This window comes from Prionailurus viverrinus, chromosome D3 (genome assembly GCF_022837055.1).
Source record: "Prionailurus viverrinus isolate Anna chromosome D3, UM_Priviv_1.0, whole genome shotgun sequence".
NCBI classification, from domain to species: domain Eukaryota; kingdom Metazoa; phylum Chordata; class Mammalia; order Carnivora; family Felidae; genus Prionailurus; species Prionailurus viverrinus.
This window is the reverse complement of record NC_062572.1, coordinates 34269836-34294838: the sequence shown is the minus strand read 5'-3', so window position 1 is coordinate 34294838 and position 25003 is coordinate 34269836. Positions and strand designations below refer to the sequence as shown.

General features: G+C 44.5%; 1 protein-coding gene across 8 annotated transcripts in view; it reads left to right on the top strand.

Annotated features, from left to right (window-relative positions):
• The window catches only part of LOC125149105 (piezo-type mechanosensitive ion channel component 2), a 474283-nt gene that overhangs the window by 374524 nt on the left and 74756 nt on the right, over positions 1 to 25003 (top strand). For 7 of the 8 annotated variants that reach the window (XR_007145811.1, XM_047827748.1, XM_047827746.1 and 4 more), the window contains 10 exons: positions 2788 to 2820; positions 3185 to 3378; positions 5403 to 5563; positions 14692 to 14868; positions 15128 to 15253; positions 16628 to 16828; positions 17540 to 17744; positions 17866 to 17967; positions 19086 to 19251; positions 22802 to 23045. Coding sequence is in view for 7 of the 8 variants with exons in the window: in XM_047827748.1 (XP_047683704.1) it covers positions 2788 to 2820; positions 3185 to 3378; positions 5403 to 5563; positions 14692 to 14868; positions 15128 to 15253; positions 16628 to 16828; positions 17540 to 17744; positions 17866 to 17967; positions 19086 to 19251; positions 22802 to 23045 (1609 nt within the window). In the remaining variant the exon portion in view is untranslated. The remainder of the gene's footprint in view (positions 1 to 2787; positions 2821 to 3184; positions 3379 to 5402; positions 5564 to 14691; positions 14869 to 15127; positions 15254 to 16627; positions 16829 to 17539; positions 17745 to 17865; positions 17968 to 19085; positions 19252 to 22801; positions 23046 to 25003) is intronic. The other variant, XM_047827749.1, reaches the window with a different exon arrangement.

Here is a 25003-nt window from a genome sequence, read left to right as displayed (position 1 = left end):
GCTAGTTCTGCCCATGAACTCCACATTGTGCAGATGGCCCTACCTCCACAGGAGCCCAGCCTCAGCAAATGTGGTGGGAGAGGATGGCAGACAGCAGAGGGTGCAGAAGATTGAGAGGGGTGGAGACAGACCCCCAAGGAAGGAACGTTTGCTCTTTTTCTTCCGAGTGGCCATTTTAATACACAAGTTATGTTCAAGAATGTGCTGATGACAGAGTTATAGTCCAAGTTGAGCACCTGCCCCAGTGTCTAGTGTCCCTTACAAAGGCATGTTTCTAATTCCTCTTCATGATAGAGATTATCAAAGCAGTGTATGAAAATCTATCGTTAGCAGGTGGCTCCTTACTTTAAAAATACTCCCTGTGTGCTAAACGCTGTTAAGAGCTTAACAGAAATCGCATGGCATCCTGTGAAGTAGGTGCTGTTACTCCATTTTATAGATCAGCAAACTGAGATTTAGGAGACAGGGTGGGGAGTTTTGCCAAGTCACCTGGCTAGTAAGTTCTCTAGTTGAGGCCTGAATCCAAGTCTTTCTGATTCTAAGGAACATGCTTTAACATTCTTCTGTATTGCCTTCAAAAAAACTGCTATGAAAAAATGGAAGAGAAAATGAAAGGCTTTACACAGCTGTCCTTTGGGCACTTGTTGGGCTGAGCACTGAGTGTTGAATGGAAACCAATTTGACAATAAATTATATTTAAAAAAATAAAATAAAAAATAATAATAAATGAAAAAATAAAAAATTAAAAAATGCAAAAAAAGTCGTAAACTCCAATCAGGCATTAAAAACATTTTTGTCCGTACACATTTTATGCACGTAGATTTTCTCATGCAATTTTTCAGTTAACAGACTCCTAGACTCTAGTCAACGACAGCCTGATAGGTCTCCCCTTTTTCCTTTGCCGTTTACCAGCTCCTGAGGTTAGTCTGCTCCTGCAGGCAGCCGGGTGCCCTGTTTCCTCATAAGGATTATGTCAGACAGAAATGTGCAGATATTTGGTTTAGACACTCATATCTGATTCTCTTCTCTCCCCAGCATTATCTAGTCCCAGATCTCTTGTAAAGTGCTACGGGTTTCAAGAAGTCAATCTTTGGGACATACTCACACCAGGCTTACTCTAGTGTTTTTCTTTGATTCCTTCCTTAGCTAATCTCCCCTCAATCTGCCCCGCCTTTCGTACCACGACACTTTGGGGGCCTTGTTGCTCAGGACTTTTTGTTATGTAGGCAGAAGCAACAGCCTCAGGTCTGTAAGTTTCATTCCATAAACTAGCTCTAATTCTTGACAAGTTGTATATCATGTCAGTATCAAGTCATGGCAGTGTTGACGTAGATGTTAGAAATGCACTCTGACACGGTCATACTTCCACCAAATGTCATCATGAGAAGTATCTTCTCACTTATAAGATGCATCACCTGGCAATGCTGACGAGAACACATAAATATCGACGGTTGTGTGACACCCGGTTGCTTTTACGTTGGATACCATTTCATACGCAGAGTCCTGACAAAGCAGGAATAGCACGTGTGCCCCGTGAGATCTGACAGGCAGTGCTGGTGTACAAAATATGGTACTGGAGTTTCAAGAGTGGAAGACGTTCTCAGAGACAGGAGGGCGAATTGCCTAGCTTTGGAAAATAAGAAAGTAGTAAGTCAGTGTAAGCCCTTCCACCAATGTTGAACCATCCCCGGGATGTTGTGTATTCATTCGATTAACAGTGTTTCTATAGTTTACCTGCTTGACACCCTGTTAAGAGGAATTACTTTTGAACGGTAACCGCTCTGAAAGTCTAAGGGCAATGCAGATTCGTCACAAGTTACCCAACATCGCAGGTGTGTTTCACATATAAAACCAATGAGTTGCAAGTAAGCTTAGATTTTTTTCTCTAGCCAAACTTTCTCACTTTATAGAACATAAAGTGAATTCCAGAAAGGTTAAATAATATACTCCGAGTCCACAGTTATACAAATAAAATAACATTATTAATTGTCTATCCCGTTACACCCAAGCTGAAAGGTATACATGAATTTTTACAAATGGGGAAGACTTTCGGTATTTCCAGTAGACCTTTTCCTAATATCTAATTTATTGCCCACAAATATTCCTTCAAACTGGCTATGAGCCCAAAGATAATAATCTTTAACGATTTAGGAGGAAGATCGTACTCATTATTGTCCAGTATGAAATAAGTTGTAATGCTCTGGCTGCTGTCCGGGCTCAGTGAAAACTGCCTCCCGGTGCCTCACTTGGACTGTCACACACCGTGTCTTTACGACTGCGTGTCCTGCAGCTGATACCCGTGCCCACGGACTGGGATGTGATGCAGACTTCTTGCTCCTGAAAGCGTTTCGCTTCCACTACATGTGCTTTAGATGATGGCAGAATGAGATGAGTCTATGCAAAGGTTGACTACGATTACGTATCATTTAAGAATGGTTTTTTAAAAGCCTATTAAAAGCGTGAAGTGACTGGATTCTTGCGGGATGGTTTGCTACATTACCAAAAAAAAGCATGACATGATTTGCCTCTGTAGTCTATACGTTCTCCCCTTTATAACCTGCAGTCCTGTCCACTCTCAACTCAAGTCGCCAAGCCTAGGGTTCATAGCACAAGCACGCTATTGACGCCATCCTGGAATGCACTTGGCATTAGGACTTACTGCAACCGGCATACAGGAATGCGATAGTGGATGATATGTAGCATGATGTGTGATCTCTGACATTCCTTATAATTCTTCTGTTCTCATCTCCTTTTTTTTTCCCTTTCTATTTCAATTACTTTGAGCAGCATCAAGAAAAAATTACCAATCCACCAAAATGAGTAAGTCCCCCGTGAAGCCATGAAATGCTTGCTCTACATGATGCCATTTCATGCTTCTACATCCTAAACTCTGACCATTTTCTCCTCCGGGAAAAATGTCAAGTTTAGGTGTCGATAGCTCTCATTACTGACTAATCACTAGAACCTGAATTGGAAAAGCTCACAAGACCTAGCTGAGTTTACAGTTTGTTTTTAGAAAGAGCTTAAAAAAAAAAAAAAGCGACCAGACGCTAACCACCCCACATTGCAAGGCCTGTGTACGTGCACTGATTTTCATTTTTGTTTATCCTCCTTTTACTTGCCCCTCACTCAAATCTCTCCTGGCGTTCTTTCCTCTCCTGACTCGGCTGCTCTCTGCCAACAGACTGGCCCACCCTGAAGGAAGCCTTCCAGACCTTGCCATGATGAATCTGACTGCCAGCCTGGAGAAGCCGGACTTGAAGAAGCTGGCTGAGTCTGGGGAGGACAAGCCAGAGGAATGCCCTGAAAAGGCTGAGCTTGGGAAAGACAGTGAAGAAGAGGAGGAAGGGGAGGAAGAGGAGGAGGAAGAGACATCAGGTAACCCGCCCACTACCAGTAGCTGCTCAGAAAATCCTGGCTGACTGACTCAGTGAATGAAACTGACATGTGCCCGATGGATATATATTTGAAACAGTCTGAAATAAAAATTGGGGTGGGGTCTTTTTTGCTATTGTTACAACATTCCAGTTCTAGTTGCTCCCATCATTTCTGTGTGGTTCTGATTTGGAAGAAGAGAGCAGATGACTGGTTATCAACTACTGATCTGCCAGAGGTGATCCTGGCCAGAACCAGAGGGGTGTGGCTCTAACCTCTGTTCAGTAGAAAACCTGGGCAGGACATTTCCTACCGGCAGCAAAGGCAGGCAGCTGTGTAGAATTTCAGAAAGTTCTAGACAGGGCCTTTTCAAATGCATTCTCAAAAAAACCAGGCTGGGACTTCTCCAGGGAACTGGTCATTGAGAACGTATTTGTAATTCAGCCCTAATGTTTCAGGACCTGGGAACCAGTGAAGCACATAAGCAACAGGATGATTATCATTTGAAGCCAACTCCTAGAGGTGTTTTTCTTGTTGTTGTTATTTTAGGTTTTCTCCCTCCTTCTTCTTTAGGCTCTTTTTTCCTGTTTCTCTTCGTAGACTTGAAATAATGTTTAATAGGGCATGACGGAGATCTGGACCGCCATGGTGATCAGGACGCCTTATCTGACAGCGAGCAGAGAACACGAGGCGCTTTACTCTGTTTAGCAGCTCCCAGACACTATGGGAGGAAAGATTGCATAGCCTTTGGGGTGGTGGCCTGGGGCATGACAGTGATGTGCTGCACTTGACTTTGCTGGTGTTCTGTGCTTTACGGGCTTAGAAAATGAAAAAGCACAAGGCAGAAGATCCCTCCCAAAGGCACACTCCCCAAAACCTGGTCCCTTTACTCCCTCATCTCCAAAGACCCCGAGAGATGCCCAGAACTGCCCTTTCCATATCTAAGCACTGGCTGTTCCTCAGGGTGAAGGAGCACCGAGCTCGGTGGGACCAAGGACCCAGGACTAAGATTTGCTGTCCTACTTCATGAAGGTTTTGAGCGTTACTAATAAGATCTCACTAAAGATTGGATTTCATTTTTCTGGCATCCCCCCACACACCTGCCATCCACACCTCTAAAGTATGCTCAGTTATGACTGGAATCTTTGTATCGACTCTTATCTGAGTCACTTTGTAAATAGCCATTTTTCACAGACGACAACTGAAACTTAAACTTTTCGGACCAAGTACAGGAACTGTTACAACCACCCCAGCCACGTGAAGAAGCTACTTAGACACGCTCAGGTCTTTATCTGCCTGGGCTCGTGAGCTTTTGTCTACACGTGTGGTGACGTGCTGATACCACAAAATGCTTCTGTCCTGACCTCCCTTTAGATGAACCAAGACAGCCCTTCTAGACAAAAGCATGACCCCAGTCTGCAAAATATTACTACTTGGCACAAGGTGGAAAGAGGGAAATGACTAATTTGCTTAAAAATTATGATTAGAATTCATCTGACCACATTTCATGAACTAGGACCGGGTCATTCAGACCCTTGGTGTTCATTCCCAATTTTGAGGAGGCTCGCTCCCCCAGGGCCACTGGTGAGCTTCAGCCAGGCTCTCTTTAAGCCCCGGGTTGGGGGGAGGTGGGGGTGGACGAGACTGGAACTTATGGAAGCCTGGTTTTGTCAAGGAAGATGTCATTTAGAGGGAGCTCAGTTACTGAATATTCCCAAAAAACTAGGGAATTATATCTCTCAGCCTTAGAAGTAAATAAGGTCAACATTCCTCTTCACACTAACTTAATTAACAGGTGGATAAAAATCCTCGTCCCTCCGAGTCTCAGCATATGGTGTCTACATCATCATGATGTGGGATTCTTAGACCGCCCTTCCTCCAGATTTTGATATTCTTAGAATTCATCCACTACTGTTATTTTGCAGTTTCTCGTTCCAGTCTGCATAAGATATGCTTTAAATAATAATGCAAACAAAAAAGCCACCCACATTTTTTTATGCTCTTGGGTGAATTTAACTATTTTGCAGATTTAAGAAACAAATGGCATCTGGTGATTGACCGCCTCACTGTGCTCTTCTTAAAATTCCTGGAGTATTTTCACAAACTGCAGGTGTTCATGTGGTGGATTTTGGAGTTGCACATCATCAAAATTGTTTCATCGTACATCATCTGGGTCTCTGTGAAAGAGGCAAGTGAATGTTTGTTGTATCTTCAGGCCAAGCAGAACCCCAGTGGGTCAACATTTCCCGTTTCCAGCTGTCCACGATTTTGTTTTAAGCATAATTCCCACTACCTTAGAACACCAAGGCTCTAAGAGGGCGCATACCCTTTGACATGTGGAAAAATCAAAGGGCAGTTGCCCTGAGAGGTGGGAAAGATAGCAGGGCAGAAAGAGGCTCCTGGCTGAGTTCCTGATTGGCTTGTTCATGTCAGAAAGGTTACTTATTTTCATGTAGTCTTTGGTAGAAGTGTGTGAGAGCAGGCTACTGTTCTGCAGAACCTGTGGAAATCTAGCTCCATAAACTGTGTGTGAGGAAAGCAAGAAGATACCAGTTTACCAAGGAGCAAATTCAGCTTCCCAAGTTTTTTATTTTTTTTATTTTTTTCATGTTTATTCCTTGAGAGAGAAAGAGAGCATGAGCAGGGGAGGGGCAGGGAGAGGGAGATACAGAATCCGAAGCAGGCCCCAGGCTCTAAGCTGGCAGCACAGAGCCCGACACAGGGCTCACACTCATGAACCGTGAGATCATGTCCTGAGCCGAAGTCGGACGCTTAACCGACTGAGACGCCCAGGAACCCCTCAGCTTCCCAAATTTAATAAAAAGTGTGGTAGAGTTCACCTTGTTGATTATTGGGTGTTTTGTGACAAGACACAGTGTTTCAACATTGGACTGCAGTTCTGTTTTCTCATTTGGAAAGGGGAGAGGCATCATTCCGCCAACAAATCTATGATGCATACTGTGGAGAGATTAGCTCTCTTTCAGTTTGTTCAGCAGATAATTTCTGCATGTTTCTGATCTGCCTGGACTAGTTTTGAGTGACAATTCGAAAGAGTCTTTGCCCTATGAAAATTAAGTCAGGGAACTACTGCCTCTAATTTTTTTAAAAGTTAAATAATAACATCATACTACCTGAAATATTCATGAGAAGGTCGCTAGGGATGCACCTTATTTGAGCTCCCCAGTCTAAACTAGACCTTTCTCCATTTTATACAAACCATCTGGAATGGATCTGTGATCACTGCCAGATGGGAACAAAAACATAAACTGCTCTCCCTGTGAGAGATGTATAGAAGAGAGTGACATATGCTCCACTGTTAACTAACAGTCTCCACATTAATTAGAACTAAAATCTAGCCTAATATGCGTGTTCACTGAGGAAAAAGAAGTTTCAGCATTTTAACTGCAGAAGTAAATCTACCAAGTCAGACAGAATTTGAGGGTCAGAGTATTAAAACAGCAATGAAGGGACGCCTGGGTGGTTCGAGAGCATCTGACTCTTGATTGTAGCTCAGGTCATCATCTCACAGTTTGGGAGTTCGAGCCCCGCATCGGGCTCTGTGCTGACAGCACAGAGCCTGCTTGGGATCCTGTCTCCCTCTCTCTCTCCCCCTGCCCCCCTTGCCGTCTAGTTCTCTCTCCAAATAAGTAAAAATAAACTTAAAAAAATAGAGAGCAATGAAGAAGGGCAAGAGAAGGCATTTGCCTAAAATCCACAAAGGCTGTTTCTGAATTAACCAAATCTGATGCACAGATATCTTCTGATGGCATGAGATGTTGTTGCACAGAAGACAATATTATGATGGGCCTGGGTGTTAAATGAAAGAAATTAGGGCACAGAAAATCCAGTATCTGAAATCCATCCTACAGAGTTCAGAGAGAAATAAAAGAGTTAAATGATACCACGTTCTTACAAATCCCAAATGTGTTTGTTAAAACCATCTTAATGAATCCCAAGAATGCCCTGTTAATAGACTGTCCTGTAGATAAAGCAACATGATCTGTTCACCCTGTTACACCATTAGGAAAATGGCCTTTGATAGCACATGACCATTTCCTTCTCTAGGATCCATACATTGTGCACACTTCCAGGATTGTCCTTCCTAATTCCACCTCTTTCACCTGTAAGTTTAAAACACATCGGGGCACCTGGGTGGTTCAGTCAGTTAAGTGTCCGACTTCGGCTCGGGTCATGATCCTGCAGTCCATGAGTTGGAGTCTGACGTCGGGCTCTGTGCTGTCAGCTCAGAGCCTGGAGCCTGCTTCGGATTCTGTGCCTCCCTCTCTCTCTGCGCCTCCCCCACTCACACTCTATGTCTCTTTCTCTCTATCTCAAAGGTAAATAAACATTTTAAAAAAATAAAATAAAAAATAAAACACATCAGAGGCTCCTGGATCAGGGAAATTCTGCCCCCACTCCTACTAGCATCTGCCAGAGACCCCTTGTTGTGAGATGGTTAGCCCCCAAGTGTATCAGCCCAGCTTCACCTGCTGTCATCCCACCCGCATGAGGGGTTTCCGGCCCCAAAGGGTGAGTTCCTGCATGAGCCTTGGATGTCACGAGGTCTACCCTGTCTGCACGCTGACTTTGGTCTCTTGGCTCCCTTCATTGCTAATGAGTATTGAGGTCACTGGAATGTCAAGGATCAGAACATGTGGGGTGGAATCATAACACACACTTTATTTTGGACCTCTGCTGTCCCTTTAAAATGTATTGTACAGAGAAAGTTTTCTCCATGCCCCTGAATGCTAAATGCTGTCTGATCATTCCTAGGGAACACAAAGTACTATAGTTACCTCAGGTAGCAAACAGAATCTCACTTCATTAATTAGACTTGTCCAGCCACAGAAAAGAAGCAAATTCTCATCTCTCTCTATCTCTCTCTTTTTTTTTTTTTTGCATGAAGATGGAGTGTTCCTATTTTTTTATTTTTTTAAAGCTTTTGTTTAAATTCCAGCTAGTTAGCATACGACGTATGTGCAATATAGTGATTCAACCATTCCAGACAACACCCGGTGCTTTTCACGACAAGTGCAATCCTTAATCCCCATCACTTATTTCATCCACCTCCCCCCTACCCCATCCCCTCTGGTAACCATCAGTCTGTTCTCCATAGTTAAGAGTGTGTTTCTTGGTTTGCCTCTCTTTCTCCTTTTTCCCCCTTTACTCATTTGTTTTCTTAAACTCCACACATGGGTAAAATCATATGGCATTCATCTTCCTCTGACTTATTTCACTTAGCAGAATACTCACTAGCTCCATCCACGTCACTGCAAATAGCAAGATTTCACTTTTTTATGGCTGAGTAATATTCCATTGTGTGTGTGTGTGTGTATATGTGTGTGTATATGTGTGTGTACATATATACATATGTATCCATTCATCAGTCATTGGATAGATACTTCGCCTGTTTCTATAATTAAGCTATTGTAGATAACGCTGTTATAAACACCGTGGCGCATGTATCCCTTTGAATTAGTGTTTTTGTATTCTTTGGGTAAATAGCTAGTAGTGCAATTGCTGGCTCCTAGAGTAGTTATCTTTTCAACTTCTTGAGGAATTTCCATACCATTGTCCACAATGGCTGCACCAGTTTGCATTCCCACCAACAGTGCAAGAGGGTTCCCCTTTCTCCACATCCTTGCCAACACCTGAACTCTGATCTCTTTCCAGGTAGAAGCAAATCCTTTTCTAGTGGCTTCTTTTTTTCTCACACATACCTCCCCTCACTGCCTTCCTCCTTACCCCCACTTCCAGTGAACTAACTTCCGTTACATGACCTCCCGGGCTGAACCACAGCATCAGGCAGGAATGGTGGTGTGCTATCGTAGGACGGCCTCACACTGAGCTGGAGGGGATCAAATCTTCCCTTTCTCTCATGGGGCTCTTCTGCCTCCTGGTTTCCCAGCATCCTCTCCTTCCGGACACTTTCCATTGGAGTCTCGTCACCCGTGAGGCCAGTGTCCCTGAGCGGGACTTAGAATAGCTCTGGGCACTCTCTCTTTCTCTGTCTCTCTCACGATTCAGGTCCAAAGGCAGCACTCACACTGTTAGTGTATGTGGGTCCCCATGAGGCAACTCCTGTGCCTACTCACCAAATCCCTGGCAGCCGGATTTCCTGGCTGAAGTTGGACATCAGTGTCCAGACCGCAGAGTACACGCATCAGCGTCTCTGCGTGGTGCTGCTTGGAGCTCCTTGCTCGCTTGGGGTTTGGGTGAAGAATGTAGCGTCCCTTCCTTCCCACCCCATCACCTCATAAGGGGGGACTGACAGAAGCACCTCATACAAAGAAATTTCTTCACACTCTGTCCTGTCACCTTCACCATCTCGACCCAAGTGTACCCTCTCAGAGTGCCTTAAAGACCTCTAAACGGTTTTCCATCAATGGTTTTGATTTGAAATGTCTACATGGCTGGCTAATACTTCATTTTGGAATCTTTTACTTCCATCCATTCTAACTTGGTGCCTCATGTGGCTTTGACTGAAGTCTTTCTATACTGAGTATAGTTGGGGAAGAAAGACAACCATTGACTCTCGTAAGGAGCTGCATGCCAATCCAGGCTATGATGTGTCTAAATCTTATCTGATTATAGCAGAGGCAAGTGTATGGGGATTCTCATGGTGGGGGAATGGGCAGGAGGGGAACCATGTTGCACAGTTCCGGGGGCAGTGTTCACCTGCGAACAGCAACCCCCCAACGTTGTGCACCTCTGAGGTGCCAATTTATACCTGCAGTGGCCTCTTCTGCTTTGAAGGCTTGGCTTATCCTCAGCCAAAGAAGCCCATCAGCAATGACATTTGCCACATATATTTTCCATTTGTAGCTTATTGATTTTGATTAGCACAAAAGATACTCTTTCTCAAACATTGCTGATCAGTAAATGGCAAAATGAGAACAAAGTCAACAACCCCAGTGAAGTCTTCATCCTTATCTAAGGTCATCAGCAAGGCCACTTGTTTTCACAAACTTTCGGGGTCATTTCTCAGGTCATTTTGGAATCAAACATTAAACCTTTCCAAGGTTATCATCATGGGCATCTGAGGAAGAAGAGGCCATGAGAAAGAATTTGTTGCAGAGGCCTTTCTTTTATTTTATTTTTTTAAGTTTACTTATTTATTTTGAGAGACAGAGACAGAGAGAGTGAGCAGGGAGAAGGGCAAAGCAAGAGGAGAGAGAGAATCCCAAGCAGGCTCTATGCTGTCAGTACACAGCCGGACACGGGGACGCGGGACTAGAAACCATGAACGGGGAGATCGTGACCTGAGCCAAAACCAAGAGTTGGACGCTTAACTGACTGAGCCACCCAGGCGCCCCAACAGAGGCCTTTCTTTTACATCACCTCCTCTTACCAGAGCAACACCACATAGGAAGGACCTAGATTTTAAATATATATAACACTGTCTTCTTTTTGTATGTGCAACTACATTCCTAGAAAGCTCTGAGAGATCAGGTTATTCTTTGAGGAAGGGGCCACACCTTATTTTAGTACCCTGACCAGCTCCTCCAGAGGCTGGCCAGTTGTGGAAGCTCAATAAATGTTTACTGACTGAAGGAAATAAATAAAACCTTGAAAGCTTGAGATTGTCCCCAGATGTCAGTTGATGTTTCGTTATGATTCTCACTCTCACTCACCATTCATTTAGCCTTTGTTATGTACTTAAATTAAATTACAATTAGCCGAATGCTTATACTGTGCTAGACGTTGGCACAAAAGTATGAAAGACACATCTCTTGTCTCTGCTCGCAGTCTGATGGTCATGGCTGGCAAATGAAGCCAAAGTCACATTAACAGCCAGATTAGAGGGGCCCCCAGGAGGCTGTGAGTGAAAGGGAAGGGTGTCATGCAGGGGTGTGTCACTGTGAAAGTGATCACCGAAGCTGCAGGTGCTCTGAGGGAGGAGGCCAGCCGGGCCAACACACGGCTGGGGAACCACGGTTTTCAGGGACCCCTCTTTCAAGGCAGTGGCCTCAAGCCTTACAAGTTTATATTCAGAGAAAATGGCAATTTGTGGAAAAACGTTTTGTGAGGAAGGCTTGAGGCATAAAATTACTTTCCCAAGGTACTTGATAATAAGAATCACCTGGATACTTGTTAGGTACAAGGATGACCCAGCTCTTTCCCTAGAAATTCTGGTTCATCAGATATTGGTTGGGTTCCAGGTATTTGTCTTTGTTTTTTGCTTTTTAAAGGACATTTCACAAGATTCCTACCATCAGGGAAAGGATGAAACCGTTGTCAACCATGATTGTATTGAACAAAGTATGGTCCTTCTCCGAGTCCCTGTGGTCCCACCTCACAGATGCTGTTCAGTCCTCATTTTCCTGATTCTCTATGACATTGGATGTTGACAATCATTTCCTTGTCCTTGAAGTGCTTTTGTCATCTTCCAAAACAGCACACTTCTGTGGCCTCCCTTCTGCCTCATTCGTGGCCTCCTTCTCTTCCCACCAATTCCTCTCTTCCTTTGGTTTCATCCGCAGCCCCCTTTTCTGATTCTAGACCCCCTGTGGGTGGTCTCATGAGCTCCTGTGGTTCACTTGCTAATTACGTGCAAGAATTATAAATCTGTGCCTTCATCCTGTCCATTCTTTGAATTCCGGGCCCGTTTCTCCAAGTGACAGCTGGACATGACCTTATCCCTGAATGTCCCCAAAGCACCTTCAACTAAATATGTCTAAAACTGAGTTCCCTACCTCCACAGCAGTTTCCTATTAGATTACTCTACCAGATGTCCAACCCTGTTCCAATCTCTTCTCCTGCCAGTATGTATTCCATCATGCAGCCAGAACCTCTTACCAGTGTATAAATATGATCCTGTTAATCCTCAACTCAAAAAGCTTCACCAGCTCTCCTGTCCTCACAAGCATGAGATATAGGACCCCCATGATCTGGCCCTAGAGCGCTTCGCCATTTTCTTTCCCAAACACCCTAGCCTACCTAGGTGGATCCCAAAGCCTTCTACAGGGACCCTGATCACAGTCCTCTCCTAGTGAGCTTCTTGGGGCACCAAGGACATCCACTCCATGCTCACTCTCTCCAGAAGGCCCCATCCCTACAGTTCCTCTGCCTGGCTAACTCCTATTTGTACCTCTGGCCTCAGTTTAGGTTGAATGCCCTTGAGCAATCTTCCCTAATCCCTGACTAGCCATTCAGCCCTGTGCTCCCGTACAGCCAGCATCAGCCCAGGCAAATATCCCCTCCACCATATTGTCATGAGCCCTTTATGCAGTTCTATTCTGTACTGCCTCATATGTCTCTTGAGGCCAGGGATCCACACAGGATATGATACTTTGAACCTAATTAAGACTTAATAAAATAGATCTTTTCTTCTCTTTCTCTAACACTCAAAAGATGAAGAGTTGTATGTAAATTCATTGTGCTGTTTTTATACTCAGTGCCTTAAATACATAATAAAAGGAATAATGAAGAGCCTTAATGTCATAGTAGCTTTACAAGGCTTACAGAATTAATTGAGGAGGAAAGGATGTTTTTTAACATCCCAGTTAACATGACACTTGCCGATGACTGAGGATGAGTCACTTAGCCATCAAAGTATTTTGTTAAAATGTAACATTTGTTTTGTTTGTGAGTGTTGAGTGCTTCACAGGGCAATATTTCTTTCCTCCTCAATTAATTCTGTAAGGCAGTTCTTACTACCCTAATATTTCAGCCCTTAATTCCCAGAGAGGTCCCTTGCCTTGGACTGTGACAAATAATTAAGTAGAAAAGTAGTAGCTAACAAATTACAGAATTAAATACTGTCCTGGAATCTCCACACTTCCTGTTCTTTAGTTTTATAGACCAAACAGGCATCCATGTTTTTGATAGCCCATAGTGTGCTTAGCCCTTTGTACCTGTTGAATTTTATCAATTGAGCACATGCTGATAATGTTAATTAATTCATGCCGATAATATTGAATGTTCTTAGGACATTACTTTAACAATATTAAGATATTATTTTAATCATTATTTTAATCACATGAGTGTTTTCCATGGATGAGTAAGATGGCTGTGCTTCCATATTGTTCAGCGAACCATTGGCTATGGAGAACAGTTGGAAATGAGTGGACATATCACCTGATAGATAAACATACATGGAGTCTACACCCAAGCTGCAGTCACTGCCTTCCCTCTTTACACCTGCCCCCTCCCCCCACAAGATCGTATCTCAGTAGCGGCCCTGTCATCTTCTCAAGGCTCTGGCTCCCAAGCCAGAAACCTGGGAGGCATTCTTATGGCTCCTCCTTTACCCCACCCATCACCATCTCCAAGCCAACCAGCCAACAACTCCAGCTAGTTTTACGACCCATCTCAAATCTGTGACTCATCCCCGTCTCTGCTCCACTGCCCTAGTTTGGGCTCTGGTCATGCTGTCCTGGCAGCACATGTAAGCTGGTCTCCTCACCTCTCGTTGAAGGTGATGTACCTCCATTCTTCAGTCATACTTATTTCAACAAATGAAAGTCTTTCCTGAAGATTTTCCCTGGGAAGTCTTGGCTATTTTCTTTTTGTTTGTTTTTTTTTTATTTTTTTTAACGTTTATTTATTACTGAGAGACAGAGAGAGACAGAGAATGGGCAGGGGAGAGGCAGAGAGAGGAGGAGACACAGAATCCGAAGCAGGCTCCAGGCTCCGAGCTGTCAGCGCAGAGCCCGACGTGGGGCTCAAAGTCACAAACCGCAAGATCATGAGCTAAGCCGAAGTCGGATGCCCAACCCACTGAGCCACCCGGGTGCCCCTTGGCTCTCTATTTTCTGCACAAGGTGTTCATAGGCCATAGCATGGTTTAAAAAAGGTCCATAAAAGTTCAGCACCCAGCTGCATCTTGAGCCTCATTTGCTGCTGCAGCTCACTGTGTTCAACTCCAGAATTTCCAGTTGTTTGTGATCACCTGTCCCTACCATGCCACCTCATGCTTTCCTGCCTTTTCTTATACATCCTTTACCTGGAATATGCATCTCATCTTTCTTGGCCTGGCTGGCTTTATGCATCATTCAAGGCTTCGCTCAGGCAGTATCTCTTCTGGGAAATGTTCTGGAAGTTCCACATTGGCCAAGGATCCCCTCTGGGTATTCTCATAGAAGCCTGTTCCCATCTATAGTTGAGCCACTACTATGCTGTATTAACATATCCTGGTTATGTATCTTTCTGCCATATGAGATATCTCCACACATACACACATAGGGCAATGCCCTGTGTGTGCTGGGAACTCCATCAAACTCTGCTGAACTGAGTAAGTCGAGTTGCCGCATTGTGTGGATGTTATGCCGTATTATGTATTTTTGTCCCCATTTATGATTTTTATGTTTTCAGGTGTCACTGTTCAACGCTGTATTTTTGATTTCTTGGGCTTTTGCTCTGCCATACGCCAAGCTACGCCGTCTGGCTTCAAGTGTCTGCACCGTCTGGACGTGTGTGATCATCGTCTGCAAAATGTTGTACCAGCTGCAAACCATTAAGCCTGAGAACTTTTCTGTTAACTGTTCCTTGGTGAGCCTCAAAGAGAGGGGAATCTTCTTGACTGGGGCTTAGGGAAGCGAGGCGGCTATTGGGAAACCCATACCCCCAGGCACATTCTGCCTGGCCTTCCAGTCACCTCAGCCATGTTGGATATGTTCTGACCCTTCTTCTCTTCTCATGCTAAGTAAGATCTTCCCCCTGACGTGGATCTTTCCCTCCCTGTCCCCACCAGGTCCCTTTGCTGGAAGCTGAAGGAGAAATTTTTAACCCCATGTTCTCTTCTTTTCAGCCAAATGAAAACCAAACGAATATACCCATCCACCAGTTGAACAAGTCTCAACTCTACAGCACTCCTATTGACCCAACAGAATGGGTCGGCCTGAGGAAATCTTCCCCTCTGCTCGTCTACCTGAGGGTAAGGCCTCCATCATGCTTTGCTTGTGCCTCTGCACAGTTAATGCCTGAGATCCTCTGCCTTGAGACCTCTGATATCACATTTGAGAGGAAGCTAACCTTTTTATGTGACATTTGGGGTCACCTTTAAAACAAATGACTAAGCATGGCCATCAGTGTTGCATTGTACCAAACAGAAATTGATCAAGTAGTTTGAAATTGATTGAATAAAGTATAACAAATGTAATATTCACTGGAATATGATGTAAAAGATTGTAGACTGATACTGTGAGATGTTGAACGATGTCCAAAATATATTCACTTTTTTTTAAAAAAAAAAAGCAAATTTCAATACACCATATGCATCATATGATCTCTTCTAGATGCAAACAAAAACATTAAGTAAAATATACCAAATTGTATATAGTGGTTATTTCTGAGAAGCAGCTGTAGATTTATGAGTAATTTTTGCTGTCTGAATTCTATGTCTCTATAATGTTTAATGAAAGACATGTATTCTATTTAAAGGGAATACAATTTTAAACAACATATCTTTGAAAAGAAACTTGCAACCAGTCCTAACAAACAGAATGAAAGCAGTATATACTTTAGACTGTTCCTATTTTAGTTTGATTGGATGATCTGAGCAGTCTTCCTAACACACTGACAGAAACACTTTTTTAAAAAAAAAAGCATTTATACTCAATGCCTGGAATTTTTAAATGTACAAGGCATCCCGTTTTTGTGTGTAGCTTTCTCTTCTCATATGACAGACACCATGTGCAGCAATACTAATGCTCTCCACCATCAAGACCTATTATAAGGGTAAAAGGAGCTGGTATTTGAAAAGAGCAATCAGAACAGTGTCTGGCCACATAAGGTTCCATAAATGTTAACGACTTTCAGTATGATTATGATTACTTTGTCATAAGGAGCATGCTTGTCAGTGTGCAGTTCTCTCTAGCCAGATTTCCGAGGTGTTAAAAGATTTCTGCTCCAGCTTTAGTGTGTTTCCCAGATGGCCCTGTACTGTTTTACACCTTTACTTGCAAACGAGGTGGACCACCCTCCCCAGGCAACCGCTCACTGCATCTTCCTATGGGTAGTGTACTTTTCCAGAAACAGGTATGAGCATCACCAGCCCTCTGTCTAGAGTTTCTAGATCCTAGTATCACGGGAATCACCCTGATTGGCAGAATGCGCATAACTCCACCTCATTACCGTACCATAGGGAAAATGAACTTTGAACCCAAGGCTTTTATAGAGGGGGGATTTTATAAAGCATTGTTCTTCTAGATACCACGAATGGGAAAAGAAATAATATATTGTGGGGATTGTTTAAAATTACCCAGCTCAAGCGTTTGGCTTTGCACAATTGTGTTTTCTTGCTTTGTAGAATAATCTGCTGATGCTGGCCATTCTGGCCTTTGAGGTTACAATTTACCGCCATCAGGAATACTATCGAGGTCGAAACAACCTCATGGCCCCTGTGTCTAAAACCATCTTTCATGACATTACAAGACTCCATCTAGATGATGGACTTATTAATTGTGCCAAATATTTCATAAATTACTTCTTCTACAAGTTTGGTCTGGAGGTGAGTTTCTTTGCTGACATATATTTTTTTCTGTTTTCTGTGAAAATCCCAATCGCTGTTTTTGGCCAGTTGGCCACTGGAGCTTACTTGTACACCTCCATGCTGTGATGACTGTCTTCTTCAGATCAGCAGAAAGAGATTCTCCTAAAGGGTTAACCTGGCCTGGCTGAAAGTTTTCTGAGACCAAGGCCAGTGCTCCATACTCTGGAGCCATGAACTTGGCCCCTCTGGATCTCTGTAGCCTTACAGATGCATGAATACCACTTTGTCATTTTAACTGGTTTCTTTAATGTGTTACAAATCTTCTTTGTGTTCTTTGCATTCTTTCTGAAAGTTTAACTTGAGCCAAAATGAACTGCTTTGACCTGAAAGGGTTGCGGTAGGTGCCTGTCTCTTAACGGAGCACATTTGGAACATGAAGAGATCATAGCTGTATTCTCTGCACAGTGTGAAGCGGCTCTTGCTAAGTGATGTAGTCAGTCTTTCCCTTGGCAGTAATTTATATGCTATTTCAGTCTTCATGCTGAAAGACACCCCAAAGAGGCAAGACTTGGTGAACGTGTGTAGACAGACCTACCCTCAGGAATGCAGGTCTCTGAGGCACCTGCCCAGGGCTGACAGGTGACACCACTCCCCTTCTCTGTAAATCCGATTGTTTTTTGTTTTTTGGTTTTGTTTTGTTTTTTTTTTCTTCTTTTCATCCTTATACAGACCTGTTTCCTAATGTCAGTTAATGTAATCGGTCAGCGAATGGATTTCTATGCCATGATTCACGCCTGCTGGCTAATCGCTGTCTTGTATCGGCGCAGAAGAAAGGCCATTGCTGAGATCTGGCCCAAGTACTGCTGCTTCCTGGCATGCATCATCACCTTCCAGTATTTCATCTGCATCGGCGTCCCTCCGGCTCCTTGCAGGGGTGAGTGGGCTCTCCCCAGGAGCCCGCCACTCTTGTAATCAGCCCTTATGTTGTGGACAGTTGGGGCGAGGGCAGTGAAGAAGTGTATTGATTTTGCTCTTTACCACTTCCCTCCCTGCAGATTACCCGTGGAGATTCAAGGGTGCTAGCTTCAACGACAACATCATAAAGTGGCTGTACTTCCCAGACTTCATCGTGCGGCCCAACCCCGTGTTTCTTGTCTGTAAGTGTTGCAGCCCCGGGGCCACGGAGCACTGGGGTTTGGTTTTCTCTTTGCGAAGTCTTCTTGGTGTGTTATGCATTAGTGCCCCCCCCCTTCTTCCACTGCACTTTGCGATCATGTAAAAGCTTGTCTTGATGCATTAATATCACAGGTCCTTAATGGCTTCTACTTGCCCTATTACATTTGCAAAATTAATAAATAAACATTGGAAATACCATATCCACTTCCACGATTTTACCGCCCCCCCCACACACACACCCAGTCTCCAGCGCCACCCCCCACCCCCGCACACACACCACCACTCCTCTGCCTTCCAGCAGGCAGACCGCAGAGGGAAGCCTTGTATTTTGTGAGGTGGGTTATTTCAGGCCGCTAGAACAGACAGACCAAAGCTGAAACTGAGAGGGTAGAAGCCAGGAAGATGCTACCCAAACTGCAGTTGCTCTGGTGCCGGGCTATAGCCCCTGGCCCTTCCAAGGGCAGGCTGATGGTCCCAAGGTTGGAGCAGCCCCACCTAAGATGAGAAGGTCACCTACAGAGGGACCGTGCTGCCTACTCACACTCAGGTTGAACATAAAGTACGACGAAGCCACTGGTGCTGGAGGCTGCCAGCCTGTAACTGGCCATGATCTTCACCTGAGCTCCCTGCCTTCGTTGCCGTGTCCGCTCCGGAAAGGGTCTGGTTACAAGTACAATGGGGGATCCCATAGAGGATGAAGAAAACCGGAAGTACCTGCCTCTACCATAAGTAAAAAGATAAAGATGGAGAACTGTACTCGAGTGGCCTCCTCAAAATTCTGGTGGGAGATAAATGCAAGTAAACATCATCCCATAAGCAAGTCCTAAGACTAGTGATTATCACCTGATACTCATACCCACCAATGTGTAAACAAAATCCAGGCTCCCCTGTGTCTGTGCCCCCCTCATGCATCTTCCATGGTGGGCAAGGTGGGACTTGGCCCCAAGATGAGAATCCAAGGAGAACTGCACATTGGGAACTTTGGGAATGCAACTCACTCGGGATCTGGGGAGCCACTCCTGCCGTGTGGGGACTGTTTCCTATATCATGGAAACCCGGATGAGGAGAAGGTGACTCAGTGATCTCTCTGTCCTGCCAGATGACTTCATGCTGCTCCTGTGCGCCTCCTTGCAAAGGCAGATCTTTGAGGATGAAAACAAGGCTGCAGTGCGGATCATGGCAGGGGACAACGTGGAGATCTGCATGAACCTCGACGCGGCCTCCTTCAGCCAGCACAACCCCGTGCCAGATTTCATTCACTGCAGGTGAGGGTGGCTGTGCGGGTCGAAAGCCATTTTGCATGTGTGTTTCACTTGGAAGCCGTCCCTCGGCTCACGGTCCCTTCTCCCCGTTCTTGGGAAACTGGGCACCTACCTGTACATGCCAAGCTCATAAATGGAGAGGGTTTGGCGATCGGGAGACTGGGTCTCAGAATTACGGTTCTGCTCCTGCTTTCTTCGGCACGACCCACACACGTCCCCTCTGTTTCCCTCCACTTCGTCACACACAAACTGACTGGTGCCCATGATACTGCTTCCTGGTGCTCCAGCAGAGACCCCCTGCTCTTGTTCACTGTCCCCCATCTTTATCTTCTGTTCCAACTCCTCTTCATCCCTTGTCCATCCTGATCCCCTGTTCCTCATCTTTGTCCCCTGTCCTTCTTCCCCTTCCTGGCCCCCCATAGCCAGTGGGCTCCATGGGAACCACAGCGTGTCCTGTGCTGGCACCCCCCCCGCCATGTGCCATCTCCTCGGGTGTGCGGCTTCCCCCCGGCAGCACCTCCTCTGTCCTCCACCATCCTCTGCAGTCTGGTGGCAGCCGATCTGGGCAACCGGATAGCCCCCTCTGTAGAGTGTGTGTCTGAACCTGACGAAATTTCTCACTATGCATTCCTTCTGTGTTCTCTGGGTTCCCAAGTCCTCATGCTTTTTTCGCCTGATGCCACTTTGTGGCGGGCATCCCACTGCCCCCAGAGTCAACTCTCACAGTCCAGCTCCACCCCTGTGGTCGGGGATCTGACAGGCTGGCGGGATGTTCTATGCCGCCTCGCTAGCTGTGTGCCCTTGGACTTGCCGATCCTCACTAACTAGCATCCACCCTCCAGTTCTGCTGTCAGGGCCCCAGGGAGGCTGTGCATCAGTGCCACGTGGAAATCAGTCTTGTTCAAGCCAGCGTGCCTCTCCTCACCTGAGATTTGCTCCCTAGCTTCTGACTCCCAGAGTATCGTGTTTGCATGGGATTGTTATTTGAAGAATCTAAACCTATTCCACCCCCAGTCTAAGATATAGGCAACTTAGGGCAAAGTCCACTTCTAACTTACTTTTCGTGTACATGCCTGCCCCCCATCCATACCGATAGTCTTTGGCCTATTATGCATATAGCAATGTTAATAACAGCGGTAACTGAGTGATTGCAGAGTGCCAGTCTCTGTTCCAGGTGCTTTACATGGATGAAGCCATCTGACCCTAACGACCACCTATGAGATACTGTTATTGCCATTTTGTGGATCAGGAATCTGAGCAAGGATCTGAAGCCAGTCAACCCAGCTCCAGTACCTGGGAGCTGAGGCCCTTCTGGGGCCTAAGAGCTCGGCGTATACTGAACAAACCAATAAGTGAATTTGCTTTAAAATGATAAGCTATGTAGGGGTGCCTGGGTGGCTCAGTCAGTTAAGCATCTTACTGTTGATTATGGCTCAGGTCATGATCTCACAGTTTGTGAGTTCAAGCCCCGTGTCAGGCTCTGCACTGATTGGGATTCTCTCTCTCCCTCTCTCTCTCTGCCTCTCCCCAGCTCGTGCTCTCTCTCTCTCTCAAAAAAAAATAATAAATATAAATAAATAAATAAATAAATAAATAAATAAATAAATAAATAAAATGATAAGCTATGTAGACCTATAGATTCCTTCTAGGAATAATGTATCATACTAAACACGAATATAAGCTAGGACTTCCACTTTCTACCTCTTCTCTGTGATACTAAGGGGGAAAAAATCAGTGCAGCTCATCTTTTTCCCTATTTTAAAGGGAAAAAGACATGTATTCAACTCTACAGTGCACTTATGAAAAGCCTAAAACGTCAACAAGATAATGCTTGTGCACCACTGATTTTTAAAGTGATATTTTTTCAAGATGGAATTATTTCAAGCTTTTAGTTCTGTTTCCCAATTAGGGCTGCCGGACAAGTTACACATCAGGAAGTGACCCATCACAAAGCACAGTCACGAGCTGGAAGCTAGCAAGCACTTGGCAGTCAGGGGCACCGTGGAGTCCCACACACCCTCTCCATGGGCACGTGCTTGGCCGCTCTGGAAAGGAGCCTCTTAACCTCATGACATGTCACCATGGCTCATTCATGTGCTCCGGGGCCCATGAGGCTCCTCTTCAGGGCACCTTGACTAGACTTTTCCATATGGCCCTCACAAGCTTGGTCTTAATGATACCTGAGACTAAAGCAGGTGAAGTGCTGAGGAGTGGAGGCCAGGACCCCTGGAGCAGGAATGAGAAGCACCTGCAGGCAAGGAAGGGAAATCTATGGAAAGCACATGGTGCACTACCACACACGTTTCTGTACACATACACGCTCACACCCAGAATGCCAGCAGGCTGATTCTGCTGACTCCAGAGCGCACACACGTACACACACACACCAGAAGGCCCTGTGGGCCTTCCCATGTTACCCCTCGTCTGAATCATTAATTTCACCTGCAGTGCTCCTGGGATCCTGACATATACTGACATGTTATTCATTCTCCTTTGGGGAGGAAGGTAAAGAAGAGTGAAATAGATCTGAGATGAACATTTCAGGAAACAATTTTAAAGCATTGAGTGTTTTAGTCCCCAAAGGGTCAAGTTCAAAAGGTTGCTTATGTGACAGTGTACTTTTAGGAATGATGTTCTCTAATGATGCTGGGTAGTGGAGTCCAGATTTTGTCAAGAAATTACTTGTTAACTCTTACAAAATCACAGCTCATTCATCAAATAACTGACCCACAATTGGTTCTACTATGCATTTGCCCTTACCTGGGAAGAGAAACAGCTAAAGCAAAACATCCAAGTTAAAGAAGCTCTAATTAAACAAACAGATGGGTCTTGGCCTGTGGGTACCACTTCCCTCAGCTTTCAGTGGCCCATGCTCCGAAGCTCCCAGCAGCTGCTATTTATTGCACAGTGAGTGACCTACAGGCTGCCTCACCTTTCATCAGGAAGGTCACAGGGAAAATTACTCCCCAAAAAGGAATCTTGACGCCATCCAAAGACACAGTGTTGGACAGAGCCTACAAGCCTCACCATGACCGTGTATGCTTTCTGAGAATTACTACTCATCTGCAGGGACAGACTTCCATCTCCAGTAAGACCTTCGGGTAGAACACGGATTCGTTTTATCTATTAATGTCTAGTTCATTGAAAGTGATTCCATTCTTCCCTGTTCTCTTGCTTCAGAAAGCATCTGTATCTTAGAATTTCTTCTAACATATAATTAATTTTTCATGCCTCCCACAGGAAGATAGGGAGGAATTTTGAGTACTCCAGTAATAGGCGGAAAATCCTGCTGTTTGTGGGAAATTTGGCCCAAATAAGATACTAACAAGTATTTGCGCAGCTTACCTCTTTGTCTCTTACTAACTGGGCAAGAATTTCCTACAGACCTGGCAGTGTTGAATGAAAGATGAATACTGAGCCCACGGCCTGCCTTGCTTATGAGAGAGTCAAATGAGTAATATGAATTCCTACCCTCATTAAAGCAGACTCTCTCGACTTAGTTTTTTTGTGTGTTTATATCGTTGCCCTTTGATGGTTCGGTTTTGTTTTCCAGATCATACTTAGACATGTCCAAAGTGATCATCTTCAGCTACCTCTTCTGGTTTGTCCTCACAATCATCTTCATCACGGGGACAACCAGGATCAGCATCTTTTGCATGGGTTACTTGGTGGCCTGCTTCTATTTCCTGCTCTTTGGGGGTGATTTGCTGCTGAAACCCATCAGGAGCATCCTGCGCTATTGGGACTGGCTGATTGCATACAACGTTTTTGTGATTACGATGAAAAACATATTATCAGTAAGTGCCTCCCACTGTATAACACATTTGTGGTTTCAGCACAAGAGTAAACAATCCATTCAGTGGTTATTAAAAGCCCAATTGCCAGTCACCCTGCTCTCTTAAAAGCCCCAAATGAGATGCTGCAAGGTCAGCATCTCAAGGTCACATGACAAGAGGATGTGTATTTGCATCCTAAAATGTACTTTTCAGTTAAAATCCCCTTTCTTCTGAGGGATAATTTATCACCATTCACACTTTGTGCTACAAAATGGCTCTTTCATGAGCTGAATTAGTCACTGAATCTCTTCCAAAGGCATATCATGTTGGCTTGGCTAGAAAGCATTATGGAAGTACAAAATAAAATGAGCGTAGTTCTCTGTAACACTGTAGGGTGGCGAATGAGGCAGAATGGGCTATTAAATGCACATTTCATGTACCCATGAGATGTAAACACACAGGAGAATGCAACTTTGTGGTTACCTCTGGGCAGAAGGGTCCTGATTAGGGCTCAGCTAAGCCAGTAGAGGGTTGAGGCAAAACAGATGTCCTTCCTCTGCAAAATTTAGCTGCTCTGCTATTAAATATCCATGTTTCAGGATACAACTTGTCCCTTGGCCTGGTAGGTAACTTAGACTGCCCACTAGTAATCCTAGAATTGCATCAAATATTTTGGCTCACAGAACAGCTTTTAAGTTACTTACTTGTTTCACGAAATTAAACGGCAACCTTGCACGAGCTGAACGAGTTAATACATCTCTAGCTGGCCTAAGTCAAAGCGAATCCTTGTGTCCACTACTCTCTAGTAGTGATAGTGCATTAGAGGAGGTGTGATGTGAGAATTTCCTGCTTCTCACCTTCCTGGCTACTTAAAGTTGAGCTCGAGAGGCAAGTCTATGAAGGCATTTAAATTTTTTTTGACAGATGTACTGCTGTGTATAGAGGTCTTGGAAAGCCAAGTGTAGGTTGCCACGAATATGTATTCAAGTCATTTACTTTGTCTAAGACCACTGAAATTTTGTCTAAGACCAGTTGATAGTAAAAGTTACTTTTATGCAACAATTTTACCCCACTGATCTTTATTTACGTTTGGGGTAGTATTGAAAGCTCTTGGAGAGGGTACGAGACAGGACTACAGAATAACATTTTATTTAATAGCCAGTGTGATGGTGAGGGATCTGTTGCCAGACGCCGATTCCTACAACCAGTCCTGAAAATGGTGTAGCTACAAAGTCCATTCATTCATTCATTCATTCATTCTGTAAACCTATATTGCAGACATGTTCTTTGCTAGACATTACTTTTCTCTTGAAGAACTAGGTACAGTATTGCCTTCAAGTTTTACCCTAATGAACTCACACTCTAAAAGGGAAAACAAACCTACTTATTAGTTATTATAATTTGGTCTGTTAATGCTAATTATCACAACATCTTCGGAAAACCAGAACAAGAAAAAGGAGTGACTCATACCTTGCTTAAGTAAGTTGGGAGCTGACTTTCCAGACACGATGCCATTTGAACCTGTCAGAGACTTGAAAACCAGAATCAAGGGTGTCCAGGGAGGCAAAGGGAAGAGGAGATTCCCAACCTAGAGAACCCAAATGAAAGCATGACCATGGAGGACAGGTATCATCACATGGAAAGCGTGTTCCAATGGGCGGGGCAACTCAAGCTGGATAACTGCCAGTTTGGAAGCAAATTCTAATGACATTTTCCTACCTCACATATCCCCAGGAAATACACACAATTCAGTCATCACCTTTATGTTTTGGCTGGCAATGATTGTTTGTTTAAACTCCTTCCCCCTCAAGATGTGAACTTAACATGCATCATTGTTATGAGACAACTACATGCCAATCAACAAAGAATAATCCTTTTCCCAGAGAATTGGCCAAAAAAGGCTCAGAATACATACTCTTTTCCTATTCTAAGAACTGAACCATGCAGCTGATGTTTGTGATGATCTTCTGGCAAACAGC